Source organism: Calypte anna, chromosome Z, assembly GCF_003957555.1.
Source record: "Calypte anna isolate BGI_N300 chromosome Z, bCalAnn1_v1.p, whole genome shotgun sequence".
Lineage (NCBI taxonomy): Eukaryota > Metazoa > Chordata > Aves > Apodiformes > Trochilidae > Calypte > Calypte anna.
In genome coordinates this window covers 40,334,544-40,346,836 of record NC_044274.1, presented here as the reverse complement: position 1 = coordinate 40,346,836, position 12,293 = coordinate 40,334,544, and the positions used below count along the sequence as shown (strand labels likewise).

Below are 12,293 nucleotides of genomic sequence, written 5' to 3'. Positions count from 1 at the left end.
TATCTGTTTGAATTCCACGAAAAATGAACCATTACTATATTTCTGCAGCCCTGAAGATGAATTATGCTAATTGTGCATAAATAGCAGACAAATGGACTTTGTCTGGTCCTGTACTGCCACAGCCCACTTTGTTTTACAGTGAAGATCAAGTTCATTCACTGCTGAAAGTACTAACAACAAAAATCCAGTTGTTCTGAACAACTATTACTACTATTTCAACTGAAAAACTCACAAAAGAATAGAAAGCCATTTAGAATTCTTTTGAGTTATTTGCTTCAAAGTAATATATAGTTTAAGAAAATTCAATTACTTAATTATGAAAAGCATAAGATTAAAGATAATCCCTTCCCTAGAGCAGCATTATATCTAAGGTTGGCTCTGGGTAGAAGCCAACTATTCCAACAGACACAGAAGAATTGCAAGAAAAGAGACAGGATAGAGAAAAGAGGGAAATCCCCACTATTTCATGTTTGCTACATGGATTAGGAACATAGGTTATAGAACAGGAATTATGCAGGCATCTCAAAGCCTGGAAAATGAAGAGATACATCTTGACTATTAAATAGCAAAACCACAAAGAGTGAAAAAGCAACAACAAAAGAAAATCTGGGGGGGGGAAACCTGAATTTTTACCTTAATATTGTTTTTGTAAAAATCTGCCCTTTAAGAACGATTCTTTCCCTCTCTCTTTACTTACTAATAGATCATTTGTCTTCTTCAGGGAAGGACTTGTCCTGATACAGCTGCAGAGCTGCTTTTATTTCCAAATCAATTTCACAGAAAGGACACCTCTGTTACTGAAAAGAATCATTTGTACTCTAACAGTGACCTAATCCTCACAGCCTTTAAATCTGAAACCTCAAGCTGTATCACTAGTAGCCATATATATTTGTAATAATATTACTAATTTTACTGGGTTTGTCTACAGTGGTAACTGCCCTCTAAGGAGCACCTATATGGCTTTTCCTTTTACAAAAGATAATTCCGCTACTAAATTTAGTCTGTGTACTCCTTGATTAAACAACTGATTTTTAGACTCCTTCCAAAAAGATGTGTTACACAATACAAACATTTTTTATTTATATACTGGCAGCTATGAAAAAGCTGTCTATATTAAACGGCTGTGTTAATGTGGGCTGAAAATATTTTCACTTTTTTGCTGCAACAATCAAAATTAAATTAGCCAAAATATCATATTCTAAAAAGTTATGCCTAAGCAAGCCTGTGTTTCCAAACACAAAAGTCAATTTATCTGTTGGGTAGATGTCATTCAGCATTTTCAAAATGAATTCATTTTTATTCACTTAATATGTAGATTCAGTATAATTTTCAGTTTTTTCTTGAAATTAAAAAGCATGTAAAACAAAAAAACCAACAGAACCAGCACTACTCACAACATGAAATACATCAATGGAGTAAGACCATATCTATTAATTGTTTTAGTGGGATTCAGTATTCAAAGTCCACATTAAATTTGAAGGTTGCTTCTTAATTACTATAATTTCTTGGTCAGTGTCATCTGTCTGTCCGTATCCACACACAGGAATCGCAGTGCCCCCTCTTCTCCCTCAGGTGCTCATATTTATAGGTTGCAACTAATCAGTTAAACTAGAGTTTACTCGATGAAAACTTCAATCCTACTGTGCCTATCCATGCTTCTTTTTGTACTCTGTCTATAGAGTGAACTCTGTAGAATACGCTGTTTATATAGTTCCCTCACTATCTGTAGCCTGAATATTTGCTTGGTAAGAAATGGATTAATTAAAAGTCATCATCTATATACAAGGTGTCTCTGGTGCTTATGGTATACAATGCTTATTCCCTTGAGTCATAAAGGTTGGAAGGGACCTCTAGGATCACCAAGACCAAATGAATATTTGTATCACAACACATCCAACAGTCGTATCCGCACACATGCTAGCTTCACATTATGGTGTAAAAAATTTTCAGTGGCATCATTTCTACAGCAAACCTTTCTAAAAGAAGTATTTAGAATATACATGCAAATAGATGGAACAGAAAGAATTACATTGAATAGTTTGACTGAATTTGCCTAGTACGCTCTTGAAAATATTTTACTACTTTCTGTAAACAGTTCCCATTTATGAAAGATACACTTTAAGTAGGTAAATAGTAGGGATAAGTGTGAGAACAACTAAATCTTTTCAGGGGGTCAGGGTAAGTTCAGTGTATAAAATATGTTTTCTGAAGGTGAAAAACTTTTGCGAAGACAATTGGATATGGCCTTTGTAAGACTGAACCAGAGGTTCCTATTTATCATCCTGACTACAGAAATACAACCCCTGCAGCCAAATCAAATCCACCTTGTAAGGGCTAAAGAAGTAATTCTTAAAGAGAAATTAGTAAGTTGGTGACCTCCTACTAATGATGGCTAACTGCAAGTTTACACTTTGGTATCCCAAATAAAATGCTACAATAGAAATATTCCACAAAGATGAATCTACATGTCTGGCACTACCCCAAATGCCCTGTTTACCTTAATTAAAGTGGCCACAGCAGCACTGCCAAAATGTGCTACAGTTGTTTTCTCACTTGTTTAATTGCTCAGAATATCCAGATTTAACTCATACTCTGTATCACCGAACAATTAGACTTTTGAACACATGAAGGATGGGATGCACATTGGGGGGGCTAATTGTGAGAATGCATTGAGAAACTGCTAGCACTTTATTGTAAAACAACAACAAAAACAGGTTCTTAGCCTAAAAGACAAAAGAACATTGCCTGTAGCAAATACCCACAACTAGCTTGCATTTTAGATGTGACAAGATGCATGTGTGAGGTGACAGGGAAGTCGTGGGCATTCAAGCAGTAATTTAAGGAACCTGCAGCAAGAGACAAACATATAGCTGAGTCTATTGTGACTATGGCAGCATGCAGGTGCCAGGTGAGCCTGCACTTTTCCCTACAGAAGGACATACTATTTGTAATACACATGTTTATGCAAATAAGAAATAAAGAATCATGTTTAGTATTTTTTCATCAGCGAACAACACATCCCATGAATTTCGGAAGAGGAAAAACTACTGAGAGATCTGGATTTCAAACTGCGCAGCAATCATGTAATTTACAACCTTATTTAAAAGCATGTAAGCAAAAGTCTGTCATCTTAAAGACTGCTCTTCTTAAAGCTACCACTCAGTATTTTACATTAGTAGGGTATCTCATTAATTTTGAAGGATGTGAACATCATTTTGCCTCAGTTGCTGCCTGTCAAGAAAATTCAGTGACTTGACTTTGTTTTCTTGAAGACAAACATAAGCTAGAAGTATTTTTTTTTTTTACAAAGTGCAAAGCATGTCTTGTACTTTATTATCCTGCTTTTCTCAGCCTGTAGCATGGGAGATACAATTGAGTATGTTTCATCAGTTGATTCAGTTATCTATTCAACTTACACTGGAAGCAAAACCCAGCTTTACAGGCTTCGACAGAAGTCAGCGTACAGCATTTCATAAATGTGTTAACAGGCCTTTCAATGCTGGGAGATATAGGCTCTTGACAGATGGAATGCTATTACAACACCTCTGCCAAACTGAGCAAATTCACAGGTCAGGAAGCCTAAAGAGGGGAGTCCGAAACACCAAGAGCTCCATTAAAAGGGAACCCATTTCTTGGCAGGATTGTTGGGAAAATGGATAAGAAAAAAAAAAAAAAGCAAGCAATTTATTGCTTCCCAAAGACAAAAGGCAATGATGTGATACATTTTAAGAATGACCACATTCAGGAAAAAAATTTGATCAAAGCATCCCATATTCCATTGTTTACCAGTCAACATTTTTGCTTTTGTTAACTCAAGAAACCTAAAATTAGAAGGCAGAAAATGAGCAACAAAAGGGATGTTTCTTATTTTCACCCTTCAAACCACTACCACCACCCCTTAAAGTCCCCATACCGACTAGATTTGTTACACTTGCCAGTAAAACTTGTCCCTTGACAAATGACCTGATACAAGTGTACAAGATGACCTCTGAGATCATCAAGTCCAACCCTTGATCCACTACCGCCACAGTTACCAGACCATGGCACTGAGTGCCACATCCAGTCTCTTTTTTAAATATCTCCAGGGACAGAGAATCCACTACTTCCTGGGGCAGCCCATTCCAATGCTTGATCACCCTCTCCATAAAGAAATTCTAATATCCAACCTAAACCTCCCCTGGCACAACTTAAGACCATGCCCTCTTCTCTTGCTAAGAGTTGCCTGGGAGAAGAGACCGACCTCCCATCCTGGCTCAAACCTCCTTTCAGGGAGTTGTAGCGAGTGATGAGGTCTCCTCAGAGCCTCCTCTTTTCCAGGCTGAACAACCCCAGTTCCCTCAGCCTCTCCTCATAGGATCTGTGCTTGAGTCCTTTCACCAGCCTAGTTGCTGTCCTTTGGACCTGCTCCAGGACCTCAATATCCTTCCTAAACTGAGGGGCCCAGAACTGGACACAGGACTCAAGCTGTGGCCTCACCAGGGCTGAGTACAGGGGCAGAATCCCTTCCCTGGACCTGCTGGCCACGCTGTTCCTGATACAGGCCAGGATGCCATTGGCCTTCTTGGCCACCTGGGCACACTGCTGGCTCATGTTCAGCTTCCTGTCAATCCAGACTCCCAGGTCTCTTTCTGCCTGGCTGCTCTCCAGCCACTCTGTCCCCAGCCTGTAGCGCTGCATGGGGTTGATGCGGCCAAAGTGCAGGACCCGGCACTTGGCCGTGTTGAACCTCAACCCATTGGAATCAGCCCAACTCTCCAGTCTGTCCAGGTCCCTCTGCAGAGCCCTCCTGCCTTCCAGCTGATCCACACTCCTCCCCGGCTTAGTGTCATCTGCAAAGTGCTGATGATGGACTCAATCCCCTCATCTAAATCATCAATGAAGATATTAAACAGAACTGGGCCCAGAACTGATCCCTGGGGGACACCACTGGTAAGCAGCCACCAATTGGATCAGCACCGTTCAGCACCACTCTCTGGGGGCCTCCAGCAGTTCCTAACCCCGCACAGAGTGCTCCTGTCTCAGCCCTGGGCTGACAGCTTTTCCAGGAGAATGCTGTGGGAGACGGTGTCAAAGGCTTTGCTGAGGTCCAGGCAGACTCCATCCACAGCCTTCCTCTCATCCCTCAGGTGGGTCACCTGATCATAAAAGGAGATCAGGTTGGTCAGACAGGACCTGCCCTTCCTAAACCTGTGCTGGCTGGGTCTGATCCCTTGTCCATCCTGTAGGTGCTGTGTGACTGACCCCAGAATGAGCTGATCCATAACCTTGCCAGGCACTGAGGTCAGGCTGACAGGCCTGGAGTTTCCTGGGTCCTCCTTCCAGCCCTTTTTGTGGATTGGCGCAATATTCACCAACTTCCAATCATCTGGGACTTCCCCAGTGAGCCAGGAGTGTTGGTAGATGACAGAGAGAGTGGCTTGGCGAGCTCTTCTGCCAGCTCCCTCATCACCCTTGGGTGGATCCCATCTGGTCCCATAGATTTGTGGAGATCCAAGCAGCTCAGTAGGTCACTGACCGCTTCCTTCTGGATTACAGGGGGCTGTTCAGATTCTTGTTTCTTTCTACAAGCTCCAGAAGCCATCTGTCCTCAGGACAACCTGTCTTACTGTTGAAAACTGAGGCAAAGAAGGTGTTAAATACCTCGGCCTTTTCTTCATCTTTGATAACTATATTCCTGCCCATGTCCAGCAGAGAATGGAGGTTTTCTCTGCCCCTTTTGCTATTGATATATCTGCAGAAGGACTTTTTGTTATCCTTCATAGAGGTGGCGAGATTCAGTTCAAGTTGTGCCTTTATCTGTCTGATTTTCTTTCTACACAACCTAACTATATTCCTAAATTCTTCCTGAGTAATTAGCCCTTTTTTCCATAATCGGTAGGCTGTCTTCTTTACCCCAATTTCTTTCAAAATCTTGTCTTCCCCTCCGACTCGCCTTTCGGCACAGCGGGAAAGCCTGCTCCTGTGCTTTCAAAACTTGCTCCCTGAAGTACATCCATCCCTCCTGGACCCCTTTGTTTTAAAGGGCTGTTTCCCAGGGTACACTCTGAATCAGTCTTCTGAATAGGCCAAAATCTGCCCTCTAGAAGTCCAGCGTAGAGGTTTTATTGACGGCCCTCCTTGCATTCCTGAGTATTGAAAACTCTATTATTTCGTGATCACTGTGTCCCAGACGTCCACGGACCACCCCATCTCCCACCAGCCCCTCTCTCTTTGTGAACAGGAGGTCTAGGGGGGCTCCATCCCTGGTAGGCTCCTTTACCAGCTCTACAGCTCTACTTACACTCTATGAATTTCCTAAACTGCCTCCTCTGCTGTGTGGAGTTCCTAACAGACGTCTGGCAGCTTAAAATCACCCACAAGAACAAGGGCTGACGATTTTGAAATATCCACCATCTGCTTGTAGAATAATTCATCACCCTCATCATCCTGATTGGGTGGTCTGTAACAGACTCCCACCAGGATATCAGACTTTTTGGCCTTCCCCCTGATTCTGATCCACAGGCACTCAACATCATCGTTACTGACTTCAACTTCTACAGAGTCAAGAGACTCTCTACACAGAGCTACCCCTCCAGCTCTCCTACCCTGCCTGTCCCTTCTGAAGAGCCTGTAGCCACCCATGGCAGCACTCCAGTCATGGGAGTCATCCCACCACATTTCTGTGACAGCAACATCCTAGCTTTCCTGCTGCACAATGGCTTCCAGCTCCTCCTGTTTGTTCTTTTGTCTCTCCGATGAGGGACCTGTTTCCATTCCCTCCCCTCCACCTGGTTTGCTCCAAGTGCCTGATGGCAGAAGGGGCAGGGCTTCACCATCTCCTTCTACACTTCTTTTGGGTTAGAAAGGGTGTGACTCCACCAGTCAATTTACCTTTCACTGTCCCTAATACTTCTTAGTCTCTCTACCTCCTCCTTGAGCTCTGCCACCAGGCATAGCAAGTCATTCACTTGCTCACATCACACACAGACCCCACTTACACTGTCCTCTGGTGCTAACACGAGGCTTAGACACTCTACACAGGCAGAGGCTTGAACAGCTACATCCCTCTTGCTGTCCCTCTTAAGGGGTTCCGTCTGTGTGGACACACCCTGCGTCTTAACAGCAACAGCTTTTGCTTTTTTGGAGACCATTGCTCCTTCAAGAGAGCTGGGAGGTGGCTGTTCCCCTCCTGCTTGCTCTGCCTGCATGAACTGCCTCACTCACTGCCGTGCCACATTCCTGTTCACCTGCTCCTGTTCACCACGCTCCTCACCGCCCTTTATATACCTCTCCCCAGTGCTGGGTGTCACCCCCTTATCAGCTGATTGGCCTCACCCGAGACCACCAGCACCAGAAGCAGCAGCGTAAGCTGACACATCAGAGTTTCAGGCAGGAGATAAGGAGAAGCCTTTTCCCCACAAAGACAGCCCAGAAATGGTGATGCCAGGGCCCAGGAAGGTTGCACCATCTCCAGCCAGGGAGGTTTTGCAGCCCCAGAAAGAGAGGTGAAGTCCTTAACAGCCCAGTTTTGTACTAAGGTTGTGCCTTTGGTGGTCCTTACCTGCATGAATGATTCTGCCATTATGTGAAACACAGTAGAATGGTTTCCCCTAACAGACAAAGTGTAAATTTAAAGATTTGGCTCTCTCCCTCCTCCAAGTGGAAAAACTTCCTTTGGGCTTTTTCATATCAGTTAATTCTACCAACATGTAAAGAAGTCTTGGTAAACTTTACGGTCCAGACTGTGTGATGTATTATATAAATTAAAATAGGTTTATTTATACTTACAGTTTCTACCTTATTCTACCTTATAACTACTAAATTTATTCTGCTTAGTATAGAACCATTTCTCTTCAAATGAGAGTCATTTTCTTATTACTTCCTCCCATCACAGTAGCCCTCCTGTATTTCATCTCTGGAAAATCAAGCAAACAATGCTTCATGTACAAGGTCTAAATTCTGCTTTTGCAGAAGTAAACATGAATTGCTTGGAGACAGCTATCTAAGTGTTTACTAAAGATAGGCACTTGCTCATTTGCTCACCCATTCCACTTAAAGACAAGAAGAACTAAGCTCTCACATGAAGTTAATCACAAAAACCACTTAATTTCCCCTTCAGGTCAATCTTTCTTCTACTAATTATGCACCAGCAATAAGCAGCAACATCTTTATTGTGATGGCTTTTGACACGGGTGCAGGACTCACCCCTCCTGCCTTTAGCAGCTTTCTTCTGAATTCCTCTGTCGGGTTGTTGAATGTGAGCTTTTCACAGCGGAGGTGATTTACAGGTGGGTGGCCTTCAAGGTGCAGGAATAAGTCATAGTCAAATCGAACTTTCTTAGGTTCTTCCTGAGGGTTGAAAATAACCAGACAAGAAACATCTAGCACCAATACTAATCAAGTTGAAAACAAGAGCTACATAAAGACTGTGAATTAAAAATACATCATTTTTAACCATTCTCTGTGCTCTTGGACACATGATGGAATTTACCAAGTGTGAGCTGAGCTACAACAAATCAGAGAAGCTCCTATCAGCTCATGAGAACACATGGTAACATCCATGAACTTCACACTGTTCTGACAGGGCTTAACTGAAAGTGTTGTGTCATGTTTGGCACCGGCTACAGACATATGCATAGGCAAATACCATGATTCAGCTGACACAAGGTAAGTCAGTCACCAACACCATCACATTTCTGAGTCCTAGATAGCACTGAAGACACTGCAGAGTAAATTGTAAATGCAAATTCTGCTGCCGTAGCCAACGTTGGTTTCCTCATGAGTTGTAGAAAGGTGCAAGAAGGAAAATGCTGCAGCCTATTTTATTTGATCCCCTCTGTACGGAGGTCTGGTTATTTACTAATGATACTTCATTGCCTTCAAACAAGTGTGGCCAGCTAGATTTCAAGTGTCCCACCACAGCCTGAAAGCAACTAAAATTCTCTGCCATTGCAGGTAAAAAATGAGACTGAATGTTCCCTGTAACAATATGGAGAGAGAAAGAAAAGGCAAATTTATCTTGATGGAAATCATCATTGCTCTGCCGTCCTGAGAAAGTCTTCACTGAAAAACAACACCAGTGGCACTGAATAGAACTCGCTTCATAATACCAAAAAAAAAAAAAAAAAGACGCTTTGTATGCTTTGTTACACATTCACACAGACCCTTCTACAAACTGTGTGAGTCAAGTGCTTTTTTGTGAGGCATTATTAAATAGCCTTACCTCCAAAGGTTCAGATGTGAAACAGAAGGCACCAAATGAGTGACAGCGTTAAGGCAGAACACAAGTGGAAGGTCAGAATCAAGAAAAGGTTTAGTAAAAGGGAACCATGAAGGAAGAGAAGGAAATAAAGCAAAATCTTATCACACACTGAACACTGCATGTAAATAAAACGTGTGTTCTGTGCAATGGGAGGTGTTTAAAAAATTCACATCAAAAAGCATTCAGTTTTGATTCAGGATACCAAGGATGTGAAGAACAGCCTAGAATCTCAGTTGCACTATACGTTAAATCAGATTTCATCATGGTCAAGGGACATCCTCATTGTCTCATCTCTAGGCTTGGTGCAAAAACAACTGAAATTACCTAAAACAAAAGGCCTGCAGTAGTCTGTTTCTCAAGACACAAGAGAGCAGTTCCCTATATTCTTGATGGACTACTTTCAAAGGCAGCTGTGGATGAAGGTATTTTTTACTGTTAGAAAGATTAAAGTAAGATTTCTCTCAGAAATTACTGCAAGTGACTTATTCCCAGTCTGCTTAAAAAATTGTCTTGTTGCTACAGGCAAATGTTTGGTAGCAGTAGCTTTGCCATAAAAGCGGTTATAAGAAATTATAAATTGGAGTCTTCAAAGAATTCTATGGAAAGCCAGATAACATAACCACTGATTTCAAAGCAGAATTTTACTGTACCCCAGTACCACTGGTGTTATTCCAAAACAGTGTGAAGTGAAGGAAGAACATACTGCAGTTTATGAGCCTCATCCTATTTTCTGCCATTGGAAACTTTTGCTCTAAAAATGCTTTTCAAGGAGTAACAAATACAGCCTACTGCTGATGGATTTGGGAGGGGGTTTCTTTGTTGTTTCCCTAGTTCTTTAACATTTGGAATATTTGTCACCAGGGTGAAATGCCTATTAGATTTACTTCCAATTTCTGTTTAGTCCTGGGAACAGGCACCCTTTAATTCTTCACAGGTCAAGTGGCTTCCTGTAGCCCTCCCTTCTCTGTTCATTAGGGCACCTTCTGAACCAGAAATTGAAAAGCTATCTGCCTTCTGAATAAACTGATGGTCTCTGTTCTTTTTCTCTTTCTCTCTACCTCCTTTTTCTATACTAGGTTACATGTGAACTGGCTTAGAGAACGGAGTGTAGATGAGCTAGGAAAAAGCAGTAATTTGCCTCAGGAATGCCAGCTCAACTTTTGTGCCGCTCTTCCTTTGTACTGTACCAGTCCCAGGGAAGGACATCCTGCTGCAGCTGTCTGAAGAGCTACCTGACCTGCAGCTGCTTGTTGTATTCCATGACACCAAAATAGGGGTGAGGGATGTTTGCAAACTTCCTAATTCCACATGCTGTTTGAGCGTGAGGTGAGCTGTAATCACTGCTGCCCTCTTGATCTCAAGCCTAAGCCACAACTCCTGCTGGAGAACGGAGATTTGCAGGTCTCCACAGTCAGAAAAGGCAGCAAAAAGTGTTAAGTGGAAAACAGAAAAATAAATGTCAGATAGGAAGCTTTTTGTAGAGATGTTTCAGTGATTGACCCCGCTGCCTTCTGACTTCGTCTGCCTAGCTCTCAGGTGAGCTTCTAACAGAGTTAAAAGAAAATGGGCTGTTTATAATCAGATTTCCTGAACGAACCAAAACTGTTACACTAATGGAGACAGAGATAAAAAGCACACCAAAAAGCTAAACTCTCAAAAAGTGAAGTCTAACTCTCTGAAGCAGTTTTATTTTCTTTTTCAAATGCAAAGAGTGTAGTCTAAGCCCTGCTCTTCACAGATTGATACAGGGAACATTTCAGAATTACCTGTTTGAAACCTACAACTTATAAAGAAAGTGCCTTTGCAGAATTATCCAGACAGTTCACACTTTGACAAAACTTTCTGTGGATGACAAAATATCTGCTTGAAGGCACACACAGCTAATAAAGTTGTCATGTTTAAGACAAGTTTTAAGTGACCAGGGTTCTAGTGAAATCTAGTTCTTTTACTACACATTTCTCTTTACTTTCAGTTTTAGTTTTTCACCAAGGATTCAATACATTAAAGACATAACAGTGACTTGATTAAAATAAATATGTGAACTGCATGCTGGTAATATAAAACAAACACACATACCTTAGAAGCACATGTGAAGTACAATAATAGCTCCGACAAGGCACATGACATACAAAAGAAACCTCAAATACTGCAGTTACTAAAGTAGCTTACATTGAACCATACCTACTTTTTGCTCTTTATGCCATAATATTTTTTTTTTTTTTGAGTTAATATAGACCCTGTTATATACATTAAAGGATATCTCTATATCTAAAAGACCCATAGTAAGTGCAGCGTTTACTTAGACTTGGAATTTGAGACACTACAATAATGCAAGCTTCATGGAATGGCACTGGGTTTGTTTTTAAACTATACCCCCTGGTAATGTTAAGATGAGTAGAAACAAGGTTCACATGCAGTCTAAAACAATGTTTTTTCAGGCTAAGTATGTAGATTTAAAAAAACAAAAATTGTTTTGAAAGATAAAAACATGAACAAATTGAAAATAACTGTAAAACTAAAATAGAACACTGAGTTCATTATTAAATCGACACAATCAATATCTGTTTCCTTTTTTAAACCATAAGTGGCTCTTGAACTTCCTTAAGCCTTATTTAAAGTCTGTCAATTTCTGAGTAGGTATATTACTTCTCCTGAACAATTATATCAACTTCTTTACCAGGTAATCCTAATTTCAGTCATCTACTAAATAAAATTACACATTTCTAAAAGTTACAAATTCTGAGTTGAGCAACAGCACTGATAAAAACAGCTTTGAAATTATTTTAACTGAGTTTATGATTGAACTGTGAGTCTTTTAAAAACCCTCAATTCCATGTGAATTTTTTTTTTTTTAAAGAAAATTATGTAATTCCATACCTTGTTTTTGAAGTAAACCTCAATTGGTAAAATGAAACCAGCATACCCAGATTCTTCAACTTTGTAGGGTGGATCCTTGCACACTGAAAGAAAGAGGAAAAGGTGTATTTAATAGAGCAAGAGACTTTGTTAAACACACAAGCAAAACATACAAGCAAATAGTCTGCAAAAATGT

General features: G+C 41.1%; 1 protein-coding gene across 2 annotated transcripts in view; it reads right to left on the bottom strand.

Moving 5' to 3' along the window:
* MLLT3 (MLLT3 super elongation complex subunit) overlaps positions 1–12,293 on the bottom strand; it is a 104,498-nt gene that overhangs the window by 40,198 nt on the left and 52,007 nt on the right. For both annotated transcript variants that reach the window (XM_030467218.1, XM_030467219.1), the window contains exons 3-4: positions 12,119–12,201; positions 8,185–8,328 (exon numbers count right to left, since the gene is read on the bottom strand). In XM_030467218.1, the coding sequence (XP_030323078.1) occupies positions 8,185–8,328; positions 12,119–12,201 (227 nt within the window). The remainder of the gene's footprint in view (positions 1–8,184; positions 8,329–12,118; positions 12,202–12,293) is intronic.